This window comes from Garra rufa, chromosome 11 (genome assembly GCF_049309525.1).
Source record: "Garra rufa chromosome 11, GarRuf1.0, whole genome shotgun sequence".
In the NCBI taxonomy this organism is placed as follows: domain Eukaryota; kingdom Metazoa; phylum Chordata; class Actinopteri; order Cypriniformes; family Cyprinidae; genus Garra; species Garra rufa.
This window is the reverse complement of record NC_133371.1, coordinates 37,894,157-37,921,929: the sequence shown is the minus strand read 5'-3', so window position 1 is coordinate 37,921,929 and position 27,773 is coordinate 37,894,157. Positions and strand designations below refer to the sequence as shown.

Here is a 27,773-nt window from a genome sequence, read left to right as displayed (position 1 = left end):
AGCAGTCACACTTAATATCGGCAATTGATATTGTTTTAACTGGGACTATGATGTGCTGAATTCACCTGAAATTCAGAGCGAGCCATATTTGTGGCTTGGTTTCGATAAATGGTCTCTTTGGACTGAAGGTTTGAGTTGTCTGAATTACTCTGTTTCATAGTATCATGCTCTTTATTAATATGACCTCTTTAAGCACCCATAATTCTATTTTAATGTTGTTTTAGATACGTAAAGTGTTCTGTTTAGGCTTACATTAGACATTGCTGTAATCTTAATGAGCATCATTTAATGACTTCAGAAGTATCTTATCTTGGACTGAACCTTCATCCTTTCCTGCTTTTCGTGAGTGCTTTTGGATAGTAGTAGTGAGCCAGTCTTCCTTTTAAAGGAACCATATGTAAGAAATTTATGTCAGTTAATCATAAAATGGCCCTGAAATGTCACTAGACATTAAGAAATCATGTTCATTTCAAATACTTATATCACTGACAACAGGATATTGTCATTTAAAAGTGAGAGTTGCAGCCCACAACTGATGTTATTGTTGTCGTTTTGTGTTTTGGTCTGAGGCTCCACCCTCCAGCTATCTACCAATCACGAAGTCAGTAGAGTTTCGTGAGACGGGTTGCCAGCTCTGTTACAGCTGCGGCTATACTAACGTGTCGGATTAAACATGTATAACGTTACGAAACGAAAAAGACCTCGTTTTGAAACCGAAATACGTTGTGACAAAGTCCGAAATAAAACAAGGATTGGTATAGGATATGCCTTTGAAAGATGGAGACGGCTGAAAACGGAGAAGAATTTGAAGACAGATGCTTTCGTTGGTAATTTTTTCCTGAACAGGTAAGATTCATCTATGTTTGGCTAACTTTGCTTCAGTACTCAGTGGATTTTCCGCGGTCGGCCGAGCTAAATGCGTTCATAAAAAGCTTTATATCGCACCACTAGCAGGGTTGGAAAACAACCTATGTTCCGACTGAAATGTGGTATTACAGTACATCTTTGCGAAATATTTGGCTAATCGCCATCTGTAAATTTTTGCGATACATAATTACTTCGCAAAACATCTCTTGTGAAGCATAAACATAATTAACAGAAGAAAAACAAATTACTGTGTGTCACTTGCCGTTGGAAGCTCCTTATTGCAGCCTACTCCTGCAGCTTAGCTGGCAACCTCGAGTCAGGGGGGAGCGGGAGGGGATACACCGTTCTACAGTATTTTGAATGTGATAGCAGTACCAGTTTTGGCCACAATCCTACATACGGTTCCTTTAAGATCAGTTTCCTTTATTTTTGCAGTTGTCCTCTGGTTGACTCCACAAAAGCAGCTTTTATTTCACCCGTCACCTATAGTTTGCGAAACTGCTGTTGTATTGTAATGTAATTCGGTATGTGTCTATTTTCCTTTTAATGAAAGTCCATTGAAGTGCTTAGCATCTGTCTGAGAGTTTTGGGTTTCAGGCCTATTGAAGATCATTTTGTATTCCATGCACACTTGGAGTCCACCCTTTTCCTCTGCTTGGTTGGCGCAAGCTCCTGACTTTCGGCCAGTTTTGCATTTTTTTTTTTTTTTTTTTTTTTTTTCTTCCCCTTACAATGTTTGAGGTTAGTATTTGAACCATGGAGGTCGGTCCTCAACCCGTACTTCAGGAGAAATCTATCCTCGGCCCCTTGGCGTAGTTAAAGGTGGAGAGAGATCACAGATGTTGGAGTAACATGCACGTCAAAGCAGGAAAGGTTTCAGACTGCAGAAGTTTGCCGAAAAATAAAATTTCTCATATGCTCCTCATATTTTTCAAAGTTATGTGTCCATGTTGTTATTTTTTCAGAATAACAACTGATGCTCTTGTTATAGTCTACAGGCCCAGATGGAATTTTCAAACTTAATTTGTTTAAATGGATTATGATTTGTGAAATATTTTTGCATTCTCTCGTAGTCAAATGTTTAATGAAATCTAGCCAAATATTTAATAAACAAATATGCAAGTGATGGGAGTATGTAGAACTTTTTTTTAAGGGTTAGTTCACCCAAAAATTAAAATTTTGTCATTACTCACTAGGGCTGGGTATTGTGACCAATTTGGCAATTCGATTCGATTCTTATTTTTATGGTTTCGATTCGATTCGATTTCGATTTCGATTCGATATCGATTAGCTATCAATATTTCATTTAAAATGTTAGTTTTGCAGACATGGGATCCATATTTTGATATAAATGCTGGTAACTGAAACTCTCCTACTTAAGTTTATTACTGAAATACACATCAACATTAATAATAGGGTGCACAATTGTTTATTTTAAACAACTTTTATTTTAAATGAACCCTGTAACAAGAATTCAAAATTATGTGCATCCATTGTACACCATGTAAACAAACTGCAAAATGCACATTATTACTGTAAAAAAATAAAAAGACTGTAAATGTGCAACAGTGAAATCTTTTAAGAACTTCAAACATGTTTAAGAAATAAAACATTTTTCTAAATTCAAAACGTTCAAAACAGATCCATCATAAAGCCCCTGTCTGCGTATACAAAACATTCTAACTGTCCATAAAACTAACAGTTCTTAACTACAGCCTAAAAATTTTTGATCACCAGATTTTTCTGCAAAAAAAAAGCAGCTGATCAACATGTTCTGATCTGATCCAAGGCAGCTCCTTTGCGCTGTGATTAGATCACCAGCGGTTGAGAAAACTCTCAGCAGGAACACTAGTGACACCTTCAGGACGAGAGGGGAATATTCATATCCTCTTACGTGAAGCACGTGCATTAAGAATCGATTCGGGGATTTCCCGAATCGATATCGTTGCGTTAAACTGAATATCGATTAAAATCGGAGAATCGATATTTTTTACCCAGCCCTATTACTCACCCTCATGTCATTTCAAACCCGTAAGACCTTTGTTCGTCTTCGGGAACGAAATTAAGAGATTTTTGATTTGCTGTCTATGCAGGGTCAGAAAGCTCTCGGATCTTAATTTGTGTTCTGAAGATGAATAAAGGTTCAATGGGGTTGGAACGACGTGAGAGTAATTAATTAATGACATAACTTTAATTTTTGGGTGAACTAACACTTCTGCATTTGGAATTCCATGGAGTTTTTGGCAGCTTTCTGTCTGTATGTTTGCTGTTCTGAAGATGAGTTGTCAAACCAGTATGAAAGTTCCTTCTAATGAACTCCTGCTTTTCTGTTTGAAGTAGTTGGGTACACATTGAGCATTGTGGGATGAAGGTGTTAATCACAGATACATCATGATGCATTCATGTCCTGTTGGAATTATAATAATTATTACACATAATGATGAGTTTGAAACTCACAGGTTAGCAATACCTCAGGGCTGTTTACATCCTCTGAATATATTTGTCTCTATGGCAATGCAAACAGCAAACAGGATCCATTTGTGGATTTGTTGAAAAGGGAGGAAACGTTTCCCTGCACAAATTAATCTGTTTTTTTTTTCCTTGCAGAAGTTTGAATGTACATCAAATGACACTGGTTATAATAATGAATTATGTTAGAACAGACCAAAATAACATTGCAATGATCAAGTGAGAGAAATAGTTTTCCTAAAGTTTCTAATTTGGAAACTAGTAATTATGGTAATTCTGATATGACATGAACACAGTAAAATACCATAAGTAAATACAAATTTTATTTATTTACTTTTGAGACTAAACTGTTTGTTTGAATGAAAGTAGAATACAAATTTCCTGATAATTTTCTCACCCCCATGTGATCCTAGATGTTCATGCCTTTCTGTCTTTAGTCGCATTAAAATTGCAGAATTGAAGAAAACATTCCAGGGTTTTTCTCCATATAGTGAACTTCAGTGGTGGCCAAAGGGTTAAAGGTACAAATTGCAGTTTCAATGCAGCTTTACAGGGCTCTACATGATCCCATCCAAGCAAAAAGGGTCTAATCTAGTGAAACGATTAGTCATTGTAAACATTTACACTTTTTATTTTTATTTTGGAAGTGAACTTCTCTTCCAAATTTGATTGGTGAAGTGCTTTCCTTTTGCATTTCCTTTTGTCATTATTTGCTCATGCTCATGCACATGTCATATATTTAAAAGTAGGTAATTTAAAATATACTTAAAAGTACATTTTGTGTATTTAAGATGTAATAACAATAACGTTTTGGGAGCTTGGCTGCTCTAGTCCCCATTCATTGTAACTACCAAACACAATAACAGTTTTCTTTTGTGATGCATAAAAGAGAGTCACACAGGTTTAAATCCAAATGAGGCTGAGTAAATGATGACATAATGGGTGAAAAGTGAAAACTTTTTCAATTTAAAGATCAGGGTAAATTTAACTTTCATGTTCTGGGAAACATCTAACCACTTCTGTAGCCTCTGAAGGGCAGTACTAAATGAAAAAATGATATTTATGCAAAAAAGGAAATGTACACATCTCCATTCTGTTCAAAAGTTTTCACCCCCTGGCTCATAATGAATGTGTTTTTTTTATTTCTGGAGCATCAGTTAGTGTTTGAACCTTCTGTAATAGTTGCATATGAGTCCCTCAGTGTGAAAAGATGGATCTCAAAATCATACAGTCATTGTTGGAAAGGAGTGAAATACACAAAAATGCTGAAAAACCACCGAATTTGTAGGACCTGAAGGATTTTTCTGAAGAACAGCAGGCAGTTTAACTGTTCAGGCCAAACAAGAGACTCATGAACGACTATCACAAAACAAAAACAAAAAAACAGCTGTGGATCATTTAGGTAACAACACATTATTAAGAATCAAGGGGATGCAAACTTTTGAACGGGGTCATTTTTATAAATTCAACTAATATTTTCTCTTTTGGACTATATGTAAACTTCTTTTATGTGAAACATCTTATTCAGGTCAGTACTAAATAAACAATAACATGCATTTTGAATGATCCCTCTTATTTTGGTAAAATAATTAACATTTTGCAAATTCTGAAAGGGAGATGTAAACTTTTGACCTCAACTGTATTTCTTTAAGTAGTCTCAACTGACTTGGGTTCTTGCCATGTAATCAGAGAATTACCCTTGTCATTGGTTTGCTCGATCTCATATCAGTGTCGCAGCTGTTTGACGGTATGTGTGCTGTCATTGATTAATGCAGGTAAAGCTAAAGCTTTGGCAGGTCAAGGCCCTGCTGTCTGGAGGCTTGTTTACCCTGCGAGTCGGAGTTAACCCCACCCACAGCGCATGGGATTAGATCAGCATGCCGTATTGACCGGATTACAGTCTTGTTGTCTCTTTCTGAGACCAGACAACTGTGCACTGCCATGTCTTTTTACTTTGCTGAAGTGGGAGATGATATGTAAGATGACACGCGGTTGTTTCCTCAGCCGGTTTCAGTCAGAAAGGTGTGTCTGGTGTAATTTACATTTCTAATGAAACCTAACAGACAGAGTAAACATGTTCTATTGAGGTTGAATGACATTGCAGAGCTTACAGAGTGTTAACAGAAGTTCTGTTGCTCAGATGTTTTCCATTTGCGTGTCTGGATTTTATGAATGAAATTCTTTAGTTATGAACAACACTGAATCATCAGTTTTTGAGTTTTACTAGAGTAGTCTTTGCACCTGGCTGAGCATGCCCAAAACTTTCATTGTGATTGTTACTGTTAGAGTTTTGAGATGGTTAGATATACGATTTCAGATATCATGTTTTTTTTCTAAACAGTTGGCGTACTAAAATAACTACTGTAGCAGGAATTTTAGCATCTCTAAATCATTATTAAGCCTGAAGGCACATGACAGGATGGAGCAGTGGGGATATAATACTCACTGTTTCCTTTGCCTTAAAATTTATTGCACAATTTGTGGTTGTTGGTCAAACCATCTGGAATTCTAGCAATCTGCACAAGTTTAGCAATGATTGCTTCTTGATTGTGTGTGTGTGGGGGGTAATCAGTGTGTGTGGCAAAAGTTTTATGCAAAATTGTTTGTTTGTTCAACATTGAGGTCTGTTGTTTGATGCACTCTCTGTATGGATCAACTGTACAAGTTTCCGGCTTTTGTTGTTTCAAAGTAGAGAGTTAATTAGAATAAGATGCTTTAAGTATTAGCACAAGCTAAAACTTCAAGGAAATCTTTTGTTGGATATGATTCAAACAAAGGTTTGTTGAATGAATCCTGCTGTTTTGGTTATTGGTGTAATCCTGGTGCCAATATCGCTGTTATCAACCACACATTTCTGTTTATGGAAAGCCATGCAAATATGAACTTGTCTAGAGAAATCCAGGAAGTAAAACATTTGAATGAAGAGTAAGGCTACATAAGTGACTTATTTATAGTTGCTTTATGAAAGCAATGTATGGAAGCCCATATCAAAAAAGTAAAAAAGGTAATTGCAACCTTTTTTCTCACAATTGCGAGTTTACATTTTACAATTCTGACTTTTTTTCTCAGAATTGTGAGATAAAAAGTTATTTTTTTCTTAGAATTGTGTGATATAAACTCAGTTATAAAGTCAATTGCAAGACAGTGTTTAAGAGTTTTTATCTTGCAATTCTGACTTTATTTCTCGCAGTTGTGAGTTTATATCTCACAATTCTGAGAAAGTCAAATTGCAAGTTTGTATTACGTCATTCTGTGAAAAAAAAGGCAGAATTGTAAGAAGTCACAATAACCTTCTTTTTTATTCAGTGTCGTAAACTGGCTACTATAGCAATGCATAAGTTGCATTTACAAAAATGTTCTCAGTTATCATGTCTCAGCTGCATCATGCAATTTTGAGAGCAGTATAGAAAAAGATGTACTTAGTCATAAATGGCTCTCAACAGTCTTCTAATTTTAATGAAAAAGTCGTGAAAACTAATTTGTGTAGTTCTGGAATTCTACGAGAGCTGAACTTTTCTGGAAATTGAGAAAAACGACTTTTTATGCAAATAGAGACGATTCTGCCACAGCAAGGGGCTGTGACAAAATATTAATTGCTGCAGTCAAAAATGTATACTTAATTTGAATGAAATAAAAAAAACTTTTTGTTTGAATAAATGGTTCAATGACTCACTCATAAATTTCATTACTGAATGAATCGGCATTTTAAACAAATCTCTTAAATGAATGATTCAGTTACTCACAATTACTTACTTACTGACTGGAACGGTACTTTACATTTCCGGTCTCTGGTGTTTCTAGTCAAATTAACATATTATCTGAGCCAATAATATAATGTTAAACATGCGCAAATTTTTTATAGTTATATTGAAAAAGTTTCATTTCAGTCTATCTTTTTTTTTTTTTTTTTTACCCCCGTTTTAACAAGGATTTCTATGGAGACCAAAACAATGGAAATGGAAGTTAGAATCCATCATGTCGCTGCTCATTATTTACTCAGGAAAAAGGTGGATATTATAACTATAAATGGTTGAAAACACTGTTTGTGAAGCCGTTTCATAGGCTACTTAAACATGATTACCCTGTCAGCGGCCTGTTTCCACCACTGAATGAAGTTATTGTGACTTATCTCGAGATTCTGACTTTTTTTTTCAGAATTGTGAGATGTAAACTCTCAATTGCAAGTTATAAAGTCAGAACTGCGAGATACAAAGTCGCAATTGTGAGATAAAAAGTCGCAATTACCTTTTTTATTATTTATACAGTGGCGGAAACTGGCTACAACCATAAAATTGCTGTTATCTCTTAAATAACAGCAAAATGTGCATATATTTGTCTTATAAAATATCAGCACTCTAGATGAATTTCAATTACGTCTCAGAAAAGAAACAACTGTTTTCTTGGCACAGCATTTCTGTGGTGGCATATTTTCATAATGAAGTATTTGTCTTTGTTTGTGGATCAGTCTGTGTTAAAGATCTTGTGTTTGGACTGTGTTTGGGCTATGACCTTTAATCCTGTTCTTGCTTTGTGTACACCATGATCTGTGGGATAAACATACATATAGACTGTGATTTGTTTAAAGAAATAATTCACCTAAATATAAAAAGTCTGACTTGCCGTTCCAAACCGTGCTGTTATTTATTTATTTTCTGTTACACACAAAAAAAGAATTTCTTTGTTTTTCATACAATGACAGTTCGTAATGACCATGACTGTCAAGCTCCAAACATTTCTACTTTTATGTTTCACAAAAAAAGACTTTACCATACAGGTTTTTGTTTTTGATTTTCCTTTTTGATTCATTTCAAGCTCTGTATTGCAGATTTCTCAGATGTTTCATGCCATTATATTCACAAATTTAATTATTCTCTAGCTATTCCATTTTTAAACAAAGTTCATCTTTGTTTTTAGTAACATTTGTACATGACAAACTCAATCTTGCAATTGAAACGGCTAGACTCAAAGATTCAAAGCGCAGATGATACTCCAAGAATGAATCAAACTATTGTACCCAATCACTGAGGTGTGGTGGAGTGTTCAGATGGTAATTATGGGCAATATTAACACAGACATTTTTTTTTTTTTTAGTCAATTTGAGAGGTCTGGCTACTTTTTAAATCAGAAGATTCACGACTGTCATCATTCTTTTAAAAGAAGAAAGAAAAAGCAGCTAATTTCAGGTGGATAATGACCCAGTTTGCCTCGCCCACATCAGTTGGCTTTGTTTACCTGCCCACATGTGGCTCTGTTGACTTGGCGCCCCTCCTCCATCATTACAGCGTGTGTGTGTGTAATGATGTCATGCTCCTTTGGTGATGTTTCCATAGCGACAGCACTTCGTCTCACCTGATTGTCTGGAGGGAAAGACACAGTAGGAGGAGGAGACATCACAGCTGTTTGATAGACAGCACAGTCTAATGTTTTATGCGGGGCTAAAGGAACCCCCATTCGCTCTCAGGGGAAAATCACAGCCAGACAAAGAATAGAGAGACTTGAAGATTCTTACTGCGAGATGAATGAATCTGCATTGTCATCTAGCACAAAAACTTGCGATTTAGTTTTTCTGTTTATTAAGATCTTGAGATATGAGTTGTGTTTTATGTCTCTCGGGCTGCTAGTCTTAAAAACTTTGATCTTTCCACTCACAGTCTGTCATGTGAAAGTGATTTTATTTGTGTTGCATGTGATCTGGTGAATTCCTAGGAACCAGAAACAGTGCAATAAACTTTAAAATGGTAAACATGAACTATATAAAAAGATTGATACTATTCAACTGAATTTAGGAGGAGGTGAAGTGAGGTCAAGTATGGTGACCCATACTAGGAATTTGTGCTCTGCATTTAACCCATCCAAGTGCACACACACAGTAGTGAACACACACACACCGTGAACACACACCCGGAGCAGTGGGCAGCCATTGCTGCGGCGCCCGGGGAGCAGTTGGGGGTACGGTGCCTTGCTCAAGGGACTCACCTCAGTCGTAGTATTGAGGGTGGAGCGAGTGCTGTACATTCACTCCGCCCACCTAACTTGTAACCTTTGGGTTACAAGTCCGACTCTCTAACCATTAGGCCACGGCTGCCCCCCGTAGATAGAGAAGGTTTATCTAAATTGTGTCGGTGGTAAACCTTGTACTGTGCCATGACTTGCAATTTTGTTCAGATATCAGCAGACCTAAATTTTGATAATCAGATATTGATTATCAGAATTGGCCGATAGCTGTGCCTTCTTTGCTGATTAAAGGGAGCAGTTCATCAAAAAATAAAAATGTTTGATAACGCATAAGTGACTCTGGACCACAAAACCGGTCGTAAGTAGCATAGATATATTTGTAGAAATGGCCAACAATACATTGTATGGGTCAAAATTATCGATTTTTCTTTTATGGCAAAAAAATCATTGTGATATTAAGATCATGTTCCATGAAGATATTTTGTCAATTTCCTACTGTGAATATATCAAAACTTATTTTTTGATTAGTAATATGCATTGCTAAGAACTTAATTTGGACAACTTTAAAGGTGATTTTTCCCAATATTTTGATTTTTTTTTTTTTTTTTTTTGCACCTCAGATTCCAGATTTTCAAATAGTTATCTCGGCCAAATACTGTCCTATCCCAACAAACCATACATCAATGGAATGCTTATTTATTCAGCAAAAGCTCAGTTTCTTAAATCTCAATTTTCATATGACTTGTTTTGTGGTTCAGGGTCACATATGGTTCAAATTATTGTTACACTGTGAATGCTCAATAATAAATGAAAACATATTATAAATTATAAATAGATTATACATTTTCAATATTTATAATTTAGATTTATTTGATCAAATGTATAAAATACACCCTCTAGCCATTATCTTGAGGGTGTTTATGTTTATGCATTTATTTGATATATTTGATCATTTTTATATTTATGTTTTTGATGGCTATGGAAAGCTCTATTTTAGGAAGAAATTTAAATCTGATTTCCATGTGAATTCATGAAAAATATTTTTGTAAATACAGTTTTATACTAGAAATTACGGAAGCCAATTTCCGCCACTGAATAAAAAAAAAAAAAAAGGTAATTGCAATTTTTTTATCTCATTATTTGGATTTTTTTTTTCCCTTGCATTTGCGAGTTTACATCTCGCAATTCTGAGAAAAAAGTCATCAGTAAAGCCGGTTCTGTGATTAGTAGTAAATCTCCATCACCTGCGTTCAGATGGCGCGGTATTTAAAACACTGAGCCGTAGATCACTGAAAAGCTACGCAATATCGCGTTCAAAATTGAATGCGATTCATCCGCGATTTTGAACACGATATTGCGTAGTTTTTCAGTGATCTACGGCTCAGTGTTTTAAATACCGCGCCATCTGAACGCAGGTGATGGAGATTTACTACTAATCACAGAACCGGCTTTACTGATGAGATACGCATGACAATCGCATGCGATATATTGCCCAGCCCTAATGGTGAGATAAAATGTCAGAATTAAGAAAAATAAACTCACAATTGTGTGGGGGAAAAAGTCAGATTTACAACAATTTTGAATTTGTCAGAATTGTGAGAGAAAAGTTCGAATTTTGAGAAATTGCAATCAAATAAAATCTAAATTGCAAGTTTTTCTTATGACTTTATTTCTCGCAATTGTGAGTTTATATCACGCAATTCTGAGAAAAGTCAGAATTATATTATTATGATATATTATGACTTTATATCTCACAATTTTGACTTTAAAACTGACAATAGTGAGTTTATCTCTCAATTCTGACTTTATTTCTCAGAATTGCAAGGTTATATCTCACAATTCTGACTTTATAACACACAATTGCGAGTTGATTCAGAACTGTGAGTGTGAGATATAAACTTGCAATTCTGAGAACATCAGTCTTTTTTCCCTCAAAATTGGACTTTATAACTCACAATTGCTAATTTATATCTCCCAATTCTGAGAAAAAAATAATTTGAGATTTAAACTCAGAATTGCGAGAAAATAAAAAACTCAAATTTGTAAGAGAAAGTCGCCATACCTTTTTTTTTTTTGCAAATCCCTGGATTTGTTGTTAATTAAATCCAGGTTTGGCTGGAAAAGTCATGGACATTTTAAAGATGCATAAATCGTATATGAAGACAGTATTAATTCCTCACTAACTGACAAGGACATGCAACTGTAGTATTATTATAGTATTTATCTCGCTTGTGAGAGAAATGAAGTGATGTGTTTAGAGTTATTAATATTTGTCATCAAAGAGAGTCCTCAGAGTTTAAAGGCCTTCCTCTTTATGCTAAAACCTTCACATGTCTCTCTTCCACATGTCCATACAGGAAGCATACTGGAAATATATGAGGTCCCCACAGGAATCTTTCTATTTTTAGCCCAGAGTGTGACACAACCTCTCCATAAAGTTAAAAAAATGCATGCTGTGTGTGTTTTATAAAGTGTGCTTTGAATTGAAACAGTCCGTTTGGATTCTCTCTTGTGTACACAGTCACAGGCGAGTGAAGGTGGGTTGTATATTTATCTAATTGGTTATTTATTCAGGTCTTCTTGCTGTAACGGTGAATGGATTTCAACGGATTGCGTTTTATTGTTTCCGTATGTCTTGTGTCTCTAATGCTGTTTATCAGCATGCCTATAATGATTGTCTTCTGTTTCTTTCATGTCATACAAAGTTCAGCGTGTGTTCATAGCTGCTATATCTCTAACACCACATTGCTGACATTGCTGAGTGACAAGGGACACATTGCTGTGTCTGAAATGGAATACACCTATAGTGACAGGTCACACCATGGCAGAAATGTGCGGCGTTTCCTCTGTGAAAAGAGGCGCTGGATATAGACCTGCATTCAATTATAGCAGGCCCTGTTTTGGAAGAGTTCAGGCATGTTGGGAGTTCGTATTATGTTATGTTGTAGCTTTAACATGGCTATAGGGCATTGCTGCGTTACATAACCTGGCTACTCATCTTCCTATGAGTCAGTGCTGTGAGAAACAAGTGTAGATAAAGATTTAAGGAGAGGCATTCAGAGTTTTTATGCTTATGGATAACTTTGAAATAGTAATATCAGGGAATATTTTGTTTTATTTACATTTACATTTATTCATTTAGCAGACATTTTTCTCCAAAGCGACTTAAAGAGGAGCGACAAATGAGGAGAGCAATAGAAGCGATCAGGCCAACAAGAGGCAAACAGTACACAAAGGCTGTGACAAGTCTCAGTTAGTCTATGACAGTACACATAAGGTGTTTAGAGAAAAAAAACTAATAGAATATTTATTTTAAATAAAAATTCTTATATTTTTCATACTTTTTCAATATATTTTTATATATTTTTAATTTTTAATTTTATAGTATATTTTGATTCTGTTATTTTATTTTATATTTTTTCTTTTATATTTCATATTTTATCTTCTATTTTAAAATTTTATATTTTTTATTTTACATTTAATATTTTGTTATTTTATTTAAATTTTAGTTCATTTTTTTTTCATTTTTTTGTGTTATATTTTATATAAATTTTATTTTGTTTTATTATATATATATATATATATATATGTGTGTATGTATGTATATATGTGTATATATTTTTTTCTTTTATATATTTTTTTCTCTTTTATATTTAATTTTATTTTATTTAGTATATTTTACTTTATATTTTCTATTTTATAGTTATATATGTTTTAAGTTTTTAATTTGTCATATTTTCTATTTCTTATTTTATTTGCATTATTTTAATTTTATATTTTTTGTATTTTTATTTATTACATTTTATTATAATTTATTTTATATTTTACTTTTAATTTTTTTATTTTGTTTAATTTTGTTTTGTATAATTTAAATTTTATTTTATATTTTATTATGTTTTATATTTTTTTTTGTATAGTACTTTTTATCATTTTATATTTGTATATTTTTGTTTTCTTTTTTGTTTTATTTTATATATTTTTATTTTATATTTAATATTTAGTTATTTTATTTAAATCTAATGTGTTATTTTCTTTTATATTTGTTTTTTATTTTATTTTGTTTCATATTTTTATTTTATTATATTTTATTTAATATTTTATTTTCTTTTGTGTTATATTTTATTTTTCATTTTAGATATTTTATATTTTATTTAAAGGTTTTAATTTTTTTTTTTTTTTTTTTTTGAATATATATCAGAAATCACAAATGTCTTGTTGGCTTCAACATTATACTGCCAAAAAATGCTGCAATATCCTCCACAAAATGATCAGTAGAATTAAACCCCATGTTTCGCAACATTTGGATGGTCGTAGTTTCATGCACATGGTCATGCTTCCTTCTCGGCTTATGGCCAGTCCTGAATGGAATCCACAGAATTCCATAAAATGCTCAGCAGGCTTCATGATTTCAGCTGCTGTTGTTTTTCAAAGTTCTTCATGTTCCTGCTCCTAATGTTTTTTATTTTTTTATTATTCAATATTTTTTTAGCACAGAAAAGGTTTGCCGATTCTATGTGGATGTTTCTGTATACATGTATATGTAAAACCAGCTTCTTTCCCATGCACTTGAGGTGTTCGTCTCCTCAGTTATAACTACTTGAGGGCTTTAAACAGGTTAGTCCACACTGATACATAACGCGGCTGTATTCACATGACATTCAGTGTAACTCAAGCTTCGCCACTGAGGTTCTCTGATATCATATACATGCCGAGGTTCTCACCTTTCAAGGGCTAACAGAATTAAAGTCGCATGAGGACAACCAGAAATAAAACAAAAATCTATATTTGTCCTCTAAAGGTCAATTTCTGCATACCCTGCAATAAAAAAAAACAGTTTTTCTTACCTTAATTCAGCAACCTTCGTTAAATGAGCTGTAGTTTGAACATTTCAGTGTCGTATTTGTTTACCTTGCAAAAAAGTTCAACCCTTTGAAGCATTAGTGTTGTGTCATAGAGTAATGGAGAGAGGAAACGGGTAACCAGATCCATCTGCCTCAGTAGTGCATTTACACGCCTTTCCAGTATTCAAAGCCAATGCGACAGCTGACGTGTAGAAAAAAGCTAACGGACGAAATACAGTTGTGGCCAAAAGTTTTGAGAATGACACAAATATTAGTTTTCACAAAGTTGGCTGCTAAACTGCTTTTAGATCTTTGTTTCAGTTGTTTCTGTGATGTACTGAAATATAATTACAAGCACTACATACATTTCAAAGGCTTTTATCGACAATTACATGACATTTATGCAAAGAGTCAGCATTTGCAGTGTTGGCCCTTCTTTTTCAGGACCTCTGCAATTCGACTGGGCATGCTCTCAATCAACTTCTGGGCCAAATCCTGACTGATAGCAACCCATTCTTTCATAATCACTTCTTGGAGTTTGTCAGAATTAGTGGGTTTTTGTTTGTTCACCCGCCTCTTGAGGATTGACCACAAGTTCTCAATGGGATTAAGATCTGGGGAGTTTCCAGGCCATGGACCCAAAATTTCAACGTTTTGGTCCCCGACAGAGTATGTGAGCGGAGTGGAGCGGCAACAATTTCCCCTCCGCGCTCAGTGCATTTAATAATCGCTCCTCTCCAGCTCCACTCCGGGTTCACAATTTTCCGCTCCCGCTCCACTCCTCGCTCACTGATGTCAGAAACACCGCTCCGCCTTCGCTCCGCGTCAAAACATTCAGAAATAGCCTTATGTTTTAAATATAACGGTCCTGTTCATAACACATATTAAAACAACAGGAGAGTTTGGAATAGTGTGCAAACTTTGTACCTACCACATACCAAGCTAATAACATTGTCAGCATTAAAAGAGTATAACTACTGCTTTATGCAGTGCAAGGTTTGTAATGAAAATAACTACATTTTCGTCAGTTATTTTACATATGGATCGCTGCATTTCTGACAGATTTCTGATCATTCGAAATCGGATACCATTACATTTGTTTTAATGCATTATTGTCACAGCGATTGCGTGTGAATAAGTGCTGCACATGTTTAAATGAGGCTTTCACCTGAATATATTCAGTATCTAGAAGGAACAAACTAAATCCTTGTGAACTATAATTTACCGCTCATGTCCATTCACATTATTTCTGATTTGAGTGATCCATCTCTATCAAGCTAAATGTTTAACATGTGAATGCCTGCTTATTATGCAGTTATATTACGGACCGTTGGCATGAATTGTACTTATGATGGAGCGATGGTGGAGCGCACTTGGAGCGAGTGAAAACCACGACGCTCCGACTTTTCAAAAATCCGCTCCTCCCTCCATTCAAAATCACACCGCTCCACTCCGCGCTCCGCTCGCACTCCGCTCCGCTCACATACCCTGGTCCCCGAGACACTTAGTTATCACTTTTGCCTTATGGCACGGTGCTCCATCGTGCTGGAAAATGCATTGTTCTTCACCAAACTGTTGTTGGATTGTTGGAAGAAGTTGCTGTTGGAGGGTGTTTTGGTACCATTCTTTATTCATGGCTGTGTTTTTGGGCTAAATTGTGAGTGAGCCCACTCCCTTGGATGAGAAGCAACCCCACACATGAATGGTCTCAGGATGCTTTACTGTTGGCATGACTCAGGACTGATGGTAGCGCTCACCTTTTCTTCTCCAGACAAGCCTTTTTCCAGATGCCCCAAACAATCGGAAAGAGGCTTCATCTGAGAATATGACTTTGCCCCAGTCCTCAGCAGTCCATTCGCCATACTTTTTGCAGAAGATCAATCTGTCCCTGATGTTTTTTTTGGAGAGAAATGACTTCTTTGCTGCCCTTCTTGACACCAGGCCATCTTCCAAAAGTCTTTGCCTCACTGTGCGTGCAGATGCGCTCACACCTGCCTGCTGCCATTCCTGAGCAAGCTCTGCACTGGTGGCACTCCGATCCCGCAGCTGAATCCTCTTTAGGAGACGAACCTGGCGCTTGCTGGACTTTCTTGGATGCCCTGAAGCCTTCTTAACAAGAATTGAACCTCTTTCCTTGAAGTTCTTGATGATCCTATAAATTGTTGATTTAGGTGCAATCTTAGTAGCCACAATATCCTTGCCTGTGAAGCCATTTTTATGCAACGCAATGATGGCTGCACGCGTTTCTTTGCAGGTCACCATGGTTAACAATGGAAGAACAATGATTTCAAGCATCACCCTCCTTTTAACATGTCAAGTCTGCCATTCTAACCCAGTCAGCCTGACATAATGATCTCCAGCCTTGTGCTCGTCAACATTCTCACCTGAGTTCACAAGACGATTACTGAAATGATCTCAGCAGGTCCTTTAATGACAGCAATGAAATGAAGTGGAAAGTTTTTTTTGGGATTAAGTTAATTTTCATGGCAAAGAAGGACTATGCAATTCATCTGATCACTCTTCATAACATTCTGGAGTATATGCAAATTGCTATTATAAAAACTTAAGCAGCAACTTTTCCAATTTCCAATAAATATGTAATTCTCAAAACTTTTGGCCACGACTGTACTTCATGACTGTGAAATCAGTTTGTTTAATATGAAAACATGAGGTCTTGGTGCACTTCATATGGCAGTAAGGCTGTCTCCGTTATTTCATTTATATACATTTTATTTAAATATTGCTGTCCATTCAGAGAATTTTAAATGAATCTAATGTTCTGATATTCACAGCAACCAAATCAAGACTTAAGTTAAACTCGTTTGTATTTTGTATTAGATTTACACTGCAAGGGCTTTCTAATTTGTAATTGTAATTATTAGTATTGCAATCAGTTGTCAGCTAAAATGTCATTGTTATGACAGACCTACATGTAAGGCTGATATCATTACATCACGTCTTGTGGCTTTGTGACACTGAGGCTTTTAGCAGTTGGCTGTGGTGTTGAGCCGATTGCTGGCGCAGCAGTTTGAGAGCGGTGAGGTCAGGAGCGTGTTTTCACAGCACACTAGAGCTGGAACCGAGTGAAAGGCCCTCACACTAACCCTTCACCTACCTTCCCTTTCATCGGCTTTCTGTGAGGTGGGGATTTCCTTCATCTAGACCACACCTTAGCCGCGTGTGAGAGTCTGAATTCGTTTAAAAGGGAGTGTGTGCATGTACATGTCCTTGGCCTTGACAAACTGCTAATTTGTGATATTTTAAATGTTCTATTTCAGTGGCTGACAGTTAACTCTGCGGCCACTTTCAGCTGAAAAACAGACTAAATTCTTTTGATAGGTCTGTATTATGTAGTGTTTTTGATTGCTCAGCATTCTTTTTTCTTCACATCCTTAGAGCATATTGCTTTTTTTTTTGAGAAATTTTCCTGTATAATATGTTGTCAAAATGTTTGGTTATCAGCATTTCTGGGCTTTTTTTTGTTGTTGTTGGCCAATGTCAACGATATCTGGTCTTTGTCAGTCTGTATTGAAGAATGCAATATTCTGTAGAGATAAAAGTTTACATACACCTTGCAGAATTTGCTAAACGTAAATTATTTTAGCAAAATAAGAGGGATCATACGAAATGCATGTATTTTTTTATTTATTTAATAATTACTTATATGAGATATTTCATATAAAAGTTCACATGTAGTCCACAAGAGAAAATAATAGTTGAATTTATAAAAATGACCCTGTTCAAAAGTTTACATACACTTGATTCTTAATACTGTGTTGTTACCTGAATGATCCACAGCTGTTTTTTTTTTTTTTTTTTTTTTTTTTTTAGTGATGGTTGTTCATGAGTCTCTGGTTTGTTCTGAATCTTTCAGGTCGTAAAAATTTGTTGGTTTTTCAGCATTTTTGTGTATTTGAACCCTGTCCAGCAATGACAATGATTTTGAGATCCATCTTTTCCAGCTGAGGGACTCGTATGCAACTATTACAGAAGGTTCAAACTCTCACTGATGCTTCAGAAGGACACATGATGCATTAAGAGCTGAGGGGTGAACATTTTTGAAAATTTTTACCCAGATCATCAAATTCAGAAAGTTTTCACCCCCGGCTCTTATTGCATGACTTTTTAAACCTTCTGCAATAGTTGCATATCCCTCAGTTGTCCTCAGTGTGAAAAGATGGATCTCAAAATCATACAGTCATTGTTGGAAAGGGTTCAAATACACATGACTTTTTTTTTGTGGGACCTAAAGGGACTCATGAATAACTGTCACTACAGGTAAACAGTATTAAGAATCAAGTAAATAAACTTTTGAACAGGATCATTTTTATAAATTCAACTATTATTTTCTATTGTGGACTATTTGGTAAAATAATTAGCATTTTGCAGCTTCTGCAAGGTGTTTGTAAACTTTTGACCTCAACTGTATGTTTGAGGCTCTTTCTCACCATTTAAATGCAAAATAGACTGGTTGGTTACTTTACATGTCAGGAGGTCTCTTCCTGTTTGAATGGCCAGTACTTGACCAAAATAAACTGTAAAGAGAAACGGGCTGACAAAAGTTTGGCAGTGCAAGACTATTTCACACCTGATTGTCAGCAATGGTTTTTCTTATTCATGCAGCACTGTGGATGGTTTATCATGTCCGGGGTCTTTTTCAAAGCATGTACTTCCAATATTACAGCATTTCCTGTTTGGGTTTCTCTGCGTTCATCAGACTTCCTGTGGTCACTGACTCTCAGATAAGGGCATTGGGCATTCTCTGCACTTTCTGATGCCAAGTCTTTATTAAAGTTTCTAGGTCCTTTAGGCTATATGAAATTTTCCAGGCAAAGTTTTGGCAGCCCACTCTGTTGTTGAAAGGTGTTAGCTTTTAAAGTGCATTTTATAGACCGGTTTTACACAGTATGTTTTACGTAGCTGCACTATATCATGCTGTAGCTCTGTAGAAACATAATGTGCATCTTAAAGTCCTTTTGAAATCAAAATCGTCTCTATTTACTTTGTTGCTAATCACACATTGCTAATCTCGTGGTGAATAATTAATCCGTGCAAGTTACAAAAAAATGTTTGTTTTGGTAATCTTTAATTAAAATCTGAACATTTGCTTCCTCTCTGGAATGGCATTCCTTCTCTGATGATTTCAGTTTGACTGCTTGGGCCTTGGCTTTGGTAGAATATCCTTAACTAGGGCCCTATAAAATCTGTTTTGTTTTTATTTTTATTTTTTTACATTTTAATTTGTGTGTGTGTGTGTGTGTGTGTGTAATATTTCATATATCTTTTTTCTTTCTTCATTCAGGGTGAAAATGACCTATGGAGGAAGTTGAATCGCAAACAAAGATACTCTGAGTAAGCTGGACGGGGCCTGTCCCATAATCCCCGCTAGTCGGGTCAAGGGACCATGGGAGATGGAGGCGTCAATGCGGTGGGAGAAGGGGTGAATCAGTCCCACGTGCTCTTTGACCGCTTCGTCCAGGCCACCACCTGCAAAGGCACTCTCAAGGCTTTTCAAGAGCTTTGCGACTTCCTGGAACTCAAGCCCAATGAATACCGTGTGTTCTACCACAAACTCAAGTCCAAGCTCAACTACTGGAAAGCCAAAGCACTCTGGGCCAAGTTAGACAAGCGCGCCAGCCACAAAGAATACAAAAAAGGAAGGGCCTGTGCCAACACCAAGGTATGAAAGTTTCCCTGGGGCGAAACAGAGTGTTTTGGTTATTAGTTCTGAAACTTGCAATGTTCTGGGTTTGCTTAAAATAGATTTTTTTGTGGCTTGATGATTTGGTTTTTATGTGTTTCTATTGTGTTTTTCAGTGTCTGATCATTGGAGCTGGACCATGTGGTTTGCGTACAGCCATAGAGCTGGGCTTCCTTGGAGCCAAGGTGGTTTTGCTGGAGAAGAGGGATGCGTTCTCTCGAAACAATGTGCTCCATCTTTGGCCTTTCACCATTCATGATCTGAGGGGTCTCGGAGCCAAGAAGTTCTACGGCAAGTTTTGTGCTGGAGCCATCGACCATATCAGTGAGTAGTACATCAAACTGTCCTTTTCATAGAGAGAAATTAACCTTTACAGTACAGACATCCATTACAGATCCCATTACAAGTTGACAGCACTAAACATACAGTTGAAGTCAAAATTTATACACACCTTGCAGAATCTGCAAAATGTCAATTATTTTACCAAACTAAGAGGGATTATACAAAATGCATGTTGTTGTTTATTTAGTACTGACCTGAAAAAGATATTTCACATAAGTCCCTTTTTTGTCCTGAACTGCTTGCTGTTCTTCAGAAAAATCAGGTCCCATAAATTCTTTGGTTTTCCAGCATTTTTGTGTATTTGAACCCTTTCCAACAATGACTGTATGATTTTGTGAACCATCTTTTCACAGTGAGGATAACTGAGGGACTCATATGCAACGTTATTACAGAAGGTTCAAATGCTCACTGATGCTTCAGAAGGAGAAACAATGCATTAAAAGCTGGGGGGTGAAAACTTTTTGAATTTAAAGATCAGGGTAAATTGAACTTATTTTGTCTTCTGGGAAAATGTAACTATCTTCTGTAGCAGTAAATGGAAAAAAAAAAAGAAAAACATACCCATCTTCATTCTGTTCAAAAGTTTTCACCCCCATCTCTTAATGCATTGTTTTTCCTTCTGGAGCATCAGTGAGCGTTTGAACCTTCTGTAATAGTTGCATATGAATCCTTCAGTTGTCCTCAGTGTGAAAAGATGGATCTCAAAATCATCACAGTCATTGCTGGAAAGGGTTTAAATACACAAAAATGCTGGAAACCCAAAGAATGTGTGGGATCTGAAGGGTTTTTCTGAAAAACAGCGGGCATTTTAACTGTTCAAGACTAAAAGGGACTCATAAACAACTATCACTAAACAAAAAAAAAACAGCTCATTCAGGTAACAACACGGTATTAAGAATTAGAATTAAGAACTTTTGAACGGGGTCATTTTTTTCATGTGTGAATGTATTATATGTGAAATATCTTATTCAGGTCAGTATTAAATAAACAATAACATGCATTTTGTATGATCCCTCTTATTTTGGTAAAATAATTAACATTTTGCAGATTCTGTATGTATACTTTTGACTTCAACTGTAGATGTAAATCAGTTACGACACACATTGGAGACTTTCAATTACTCAAACCACCTTCAGAGGTGTTCAGGGACTCCCTGCATGTGAAGTGTAAATACTAAAGCATACTGATTCATTCCAGACATTGAATGGCTGCCTACTCATGTAATCATTGTGGGATGTGTTGGGGAAACCAGCCAAAACAAGGTCTTTAAACTTTGCCAGCAACAGTTTTGGCCAAGAAGAAAAAATCTTTGACGTGTGGAAGTGATGTACCTAATTAGAGGAACTTCTTCAGAACGTCTTGTCCGCATATTAAGTCACATTTTAACACTGTGTGTAAAGAGTCTCAGATGTGGTTTTTGTAATCTTTTACTAAGGTATTCGCCAGTTGCAGCTGATGCTTTTGAAGGTAGCTCTTCTCCTCGGCATCGAGATTCACGTCAACGTGGAGTTCAAGGGCCTCATTGAGCCACCAGAAGACCAAGAGAATGAGAGTAAGATCACTTTCTCACGTCCTTTCCGTGCTAAAGTTCAGCTGTTCCATTCGTTTGTATCTGTTTCCACATAAATACCAAACGTTCTAAAGAGCCTAGGCATATCCTGAACGGATACCAAGTCTTGCGGAGAAAGGACTTGTCTTTCATCGCTGAACATTCTGTTGGTTTTTCCAGGAATTGGGTGGAGAGCCGAGGTCCACCCCAGAACACATCCAGTCAATGAGCTAGAGTTTGATGTCATAATTGGGGCTGATGGGAGGAGAAACACACTGTCAGGTAAGAATATAGCACTTCATATATAATCATAATTGAGAACATCCTCTCTTTGAATATTTGGGTTTTGTCTAGACAGGAAAAAAATAATTAGTGTTGCTTGCTAAGCAATTTGAACAAACCTTAGTGTGTAACTTGTCCTGCAGACATTAATGATATCTCAAATCATGCTGCTTATATAAAGGATTAGTTCACTTTCGTAACAACAATTTACAGATAATGTATTCACCCCCTTGTCATCCAAGATGTTCATGTCTTTCTTTCCTCAGTCGTAATGAAATTGTTTTTTTGAGGAAAACATTTCAGGATTTCTCTCGATATAATGGATATGTATGGCGCCCCGAAGTTTGAACTTCCTAAATGCAGCTTCAAAAGGCTCTAAACCAGGAGTTCTCAACTCTGGCCCTCGAGGTCCATTTTCCTGCAGAGTTTAGCTCCAGCCCTAATCAAACACACCTGAACAAGCTAATCAAGCTCTTCATCATTACTAGAAAGTTGCAGGCAGGTGAGTTTGATCAAGGTTGGAGGTAAACTCTGCAGGAAAGTGGACCTCGAGGGCCAGAGTTGAGAACCTCTGCTCTAAACGATCTCAGCCGAGGAAGAAGCATCTTATCTGGTGAAACGATCAGTTATTTTCAAAACAAATTGACAATTTATATACTTTTTAACCTCAAATGCTCATCTAGATGGGAGTTTTTCGACATACCCTAACTGTATTGACCCGGATCACAGACTACGCATGCTTTGAAATCTTTGGAAGTTTAGAGACGAGACAAGGCGAACATTTGAGATTAAATAGTATATAAATTGTCAATTTGTTTTGAAAATAACTGATCGTTTCACCGGAAAAGATGCTCACCAAGGCAGCATTTATTTGATTAAAAAGTTTGTTTTTTTCCTGTGATGCACTACTGAATATTCAGGATGCATTATAATGTTTCATCCATTCTGATATGTGGATTTTTAAAATTAGATACATTTTCAAGATTCTTTGAGCATAATATTCAAATGCTTTTATTATACATTACCAGTCAAAAGTTTCTGAACAGTAAGTTTTATAAAGAAGACTTTTCTGTTCACCAAGCCTGCATTTATTTGATCCAAAGTACAGCAAAAGCAGTGACATTTTGAAATATTTTTACTATATAAACTACTATATACTATATATATTTTACTATATAAAGTAACTTTTCTACTTGAATATATTTCAAAATGTAATTTATTCCTGTGATTTCAAAGCTGAATTTTTAGAATCATTACTCCAGTCACATGATCCTTCAGAAATCATTCTAATATTCTGATTTGCTGCTCAAAAAGCATGTAGTATTATTATGTTGAAAACAGCTGAGTAGAGTTTTTCTCAGGTTTCTTTGATGAATAGAAATTCAGAAGAACAGCATTTATCTAAAATAGATTTTTTTTATAACATTATATGTCTTTATCAACACTTTTGATCAATTTAAAGTATCTTTGCTAAATAAGTATTAATTTCTATATATTTTTTTGAATGTTGCAAAAGCTTTTTATTTCAGATACATGATGATCTTTGGATCTTTCTATTCATCAAAGAATTCTGGAAAAAAATGTACTCAACTGCTTTAAATATTGATAATAATAATAATAAAACATTTTTTTTTCCTTGAACAGAAAATCAGAATATTAGAATGATTTCTGAAGGATTAAGAAACGCTGAAGACTGGATGCTGAAAATTTAGCTTTGACCACAGGAATAAATTACATTTTAAAATACATTCAAATAGACATTTTTAAATGGTAAAAATATTTCATGCTACATGCAAAATGCTACTGCTTTTGCTGTATTATGGATCAAATAAACGCAGGCTTGGTAAGCAGAAGAGCCTTTATTAAAAAACATTAAAAAAAAAAATCTAACTGTTCAAAAACTTTTGACTGGCACTTGATCATAATTCAGTGTGACACTTAAATCTTATCAATGGTTTACTGGTCGCTAGATATGCATAGGGAGGCTTTTGCATGGGCAACACCACTCTCAATTTAGTCATTGCTACAACATTTCTTTTTGGAAAACTTCCAAAAATTCCTGGAGATCATTCTGATAAATATCTGTGCTGCCTCCTTAGGGTTCAGGAGGAAGGAGTTTAGAGGCAAATTGGCTATTGCTATCACAGCTAACTTCATTAACCGCAACACGACTGCAGAAGCAAAGGTGGAGGAGATCAGTGGAGTAGCCTTCATCTTCAACCAGAAGTTCTTCCAGGACCTTAGAGAAGCCACAGGTACAATAAGCACTCTTAAGCGCTGAATATACGTCAGATATTCAGTGTCATAAGCTCATAGCTAACAGACAAACTTTTATACTTTTGGAGAATCTCTCTTGTGGTACTTTTAGAAGATCCAGCAGCGGTGTAGGAAACAAAGACTTGAAGAATCTCTTATTAAAGGGCTGCCCTTTTGCTTTGTGCTGAGTTGGCAGTCTTTGTTGCTGTTTTCTGAGTTGTATAATCACTGTTATCTCTCTCTCTCTCTCTCTCTCTCTCTCTCTCTCTCTCTCTCTCTCTCTCTCTCTCTGTCTCTGTCTCTCTGTCTCTGTCTCTCTCTGTCCTGTTGATGGAGGGAGTGGGTGCATTATCCGCCAAAGTTAATTACGTCTGTGAACAGATGCAAACAACTTCCTCTTTCTATCTCTGTCCACTTTTTTTCCCCTCCGTTGACATGCCGTCTGTCACATCTCCAGTTTGATCTCTTCCTCCCACTCGCTCATTTAGTCTTTTTCTTTGTTGGTTTGCCTCCACAGGAATTGACCTGGAAAACATTGTCTACTATAAGGATGACACACATTACTTTGTAATGACTGCCAAAAAGCAGAGCCTGCTGGAGAAGGGCGTCATTCTACATGTGAGTGATCATAGAGTTTGAATGTATTCTAACTAATCTCCACTCTTTTATTCTCACTTTTCCCTCCCTCTTTATCTCTCTCTTCCTGTTTGCCTTTCTCTGTCCCATACAAAAAGTACTAGCACACCTCTGCTCAAGGCAGATGATTTGAGGTTTTGAAAAAAAACAAAAACAGGCTTGAACATCTGAAGCTGGTTTTAGCTGGCCTGATTTGTCTGTTTTAGATGGATTTTAACACTTTTCAATTAATTAGGATGGGAAGCCAGCTGACCAACCAGCTAAACAAGATACACTCAAGCTTGGTGAAACTTAGTATCCGTTCAGGATATGCCATCTTAAAGCATCTAAGACTAGCAGAAACATCTGGTTTAAGATATGTTTTGGGTGTTGCATGCCAAAGTATGAGACAAAAGAACTCAGAACCACTTATTAATATTTTCTAACAGTCAACGGTTTGGAGTCAGTTACCTTTTTATCTTTTGAAAGAAATTAAGTCTTATTCAACAAGAATGCATTATATTGGTAAAAGTTACAGTAAAGGCGTTGCATTTGAAATGTAGTGTTCTTTTGAGCTTTCTATTTATTAAAGAATCTTCAGAAAAAATCTATCACATTTTCCACAAAAAAAGTGAAGAAGCACAACTGTTTTTTATGGAAGCCTGTTTTCGCCACTGAATAAAAAATAAAGTAATTGCAATTTTTTAAATCTCATAATTTTTCCTCACAAGTGCAAGTTTGCATCTTGCAGTTCTGACTTTATTTCTCAGAATTGCATGAGAAACTGGAACTGTAAACTCGCAATTGTGGGAGAAACTCAGGATTGCGACATTCAAACTCGCTATTGCGAAAGATAAAGTCAGAATTGCAAGATAAAAACTCACAATTCAGACTTTTTTCCTCGCAAATTTAAGTTTGTATCTCGTAATTCTGACTTTTTTCTCAAAACTGCAACTTTATCAGAATTGCGAGTTTATATTTTACGATTTTGTCTTAATGACTTACAATTGTGAGATTTAAACTCATAATTGTGGGATATAAACTTGCAATTCTGACATATCTTACATATCGCAATTGCGAGTTTATATCACGTATTTCTGAGAAAAAAAATTTACTTTTTCTCGCAATTGCGAGTTTATATCACACAATTCTGAATTCAGAATTTCAAGTTTGTATTAAATTCTAAGAAATAGTCAGAATTGCAGTTCTCCCTCGCAAATTCAAGTTTGTATCTTGCAAATCTGAATTTCTCAATTGCGACTTCATTTTTTAGAATTTCTAGTTTATATCTGACAATTCTGACTTAACTCAGTTGCAAGATTTAAACTTGTAATTCTGAGAATTTTTTTTTTACATATTGCAATAATGACTTTATTTCTCACAATTGCGAGTTTATATTGTGCAATTCTGAGGAAAAAGTCACAACTGCAAGTTTGTATCTCGCAATTCTGAAATTTTTTCTCAAAATTGTACTTTATTTCTCAGAATTGTGAAGTTATATATCACAATTGCAAGAATTAAACAAGCAATTCTGAGAAAAAGTCACAATTGTGATATAAAGTTTTTTTCTCGCAGTTACGAGTTTATGTTGTGCAATTCTGAAAAAGAATTCAGAACTGCAAGTTTGTATCTCACAATTTTTACTTTATAACTCTCAATTGTGAGTTTATATCTGACAATTCTGAGAAGTCAAACGTGCAAGATGTAAAATCACAATTGCGAGGAAAAAAATTCGAATTGCAAGATAAACTCTTATAAACTTATAATAAAATTCTGACCTTTTTCTTTGCAAATTCAAGTGTTATATCTTGCATTTCTGACTTTTTTTTCTGAAAATTGCAACTTTTTCTCAGAATTGTAAGTTTATAACTCAATTATGACTTAACTCACAGCTACAATATTTAAACTTGCAATTCTGAGAAAAAAGTCAATTGTGAGACATAAACTGAGAAAAAAAATAGTTTAATTGTGTTTACATATCGCAGTTCTGGCTTTTTTTCTTAGAATTGAGTTTAAATGTCGCAATCCTGATTTTTTTTTTTTTTTTTTCCTCACATTTGCGAGTTAATATTGTTTATATCACAATTTTTACTTTGTAACTCTGAATTGTGAGTTTATATCTCACAATTCTGAGAAGTAAAGTCAGAATTGCAAGATGTAAACTTGCAATTGTGAGAAAAAAAGCAATTACCTTTTTTTTTTTTTTTTTTTTTTTTTTTTTTTTTAATACAGTGGCGGAAATTAGCTTTCATAGTTTTCAATGTTGATATGAAGGAAAGTTTCTTGAACACCAAATAGCGTAATACACTTTATTTCTGAAAGTTCTAAGTGTTTAATTCTGTCTTTAGGAGGCTTTAGGCCATAGGAGTGTAAATAATCATTACTTAGAGCGGACAGTCTGTTCCCTTTTATTCACAATGAGCTCTTCTGCTCTGTTCCCAGCACTGCCAAGTTTGTTGAATCATTAACAGGGAGCTCCATCCCAGCTCTCTCTCACACATTCACACACCAACTTTTGCACAATACAGCTGATATAATTATTCACAGTAATGACACCAATTAATATAGCCTGATAGTGAGAGAGACATGCTTGCTTTGCATTTTTCAGGATAAATGACAGAATCCCACTGGATCGTGTTTAATGCGTAGGATTATGCCTGAACTGTAATGGTGCTCAGGATAAAGCCTTTTCAAATAAGTGTCAGCGCTGAGAGTCCTCATCTGTTTTAAAGAGCATGACTGTTAGGAGAAACAAACACCGCTCGCTCATAGCAACATGAATCAGAGAGGAAAAGACCTCTCAAATATCCCATTACCACACCCACAGCCACTCACGACTGAATTATATGCCTCCTAGTGCTCTTCAGTTGCAGAAAACTTTCAGTGTAATTTTAAA

General features: G+C 35.6%; 1 protein-coding gene across 1 annotated transcript in view; it reads left to right on the top strand.

Annotated features, from left to right (window-relative positions):
• Positions 1 to 27,773, top strand: part of mical3a (microtubule associated monooxygenase, calponin and LIM domain containing 3a) — a 108,775-nt gene that overhangs the window by 9,526 nt on the left and 71,476 nt on the right. Inside the window, exons 2-7 of the mRNA XM_073850207.1 lie at positions 19,435 to 19,812; positions 19,950 to 20,157; positions 21,611 to 21,727; positions 21,905 to 22,006; positions 24,106 to 24,261; positions 24,780 to 24,880. Coding sequence (XP_073706308.1) covers positions 19,537 to 19,812; positions 19,950 to 20,157; positions 21,611 to 21,727; positions 21,905 to 22,006; positions 24,106 to 24,261; positions 24,780 to 24,880 — 960 coding nt within the window. The 5' untranslated portion in view covers positions 19,435 to 19,536. The remainder of the gene's footprint in view (positions 1 to 19,434; positions 19,813 to 19,949; positions 20,158 to 21,610; positions 21,728 to 21,904; positions 22,007 to 24,105; positions 24,262 to 24,779; positions 24,881 to 27,773) is intronic.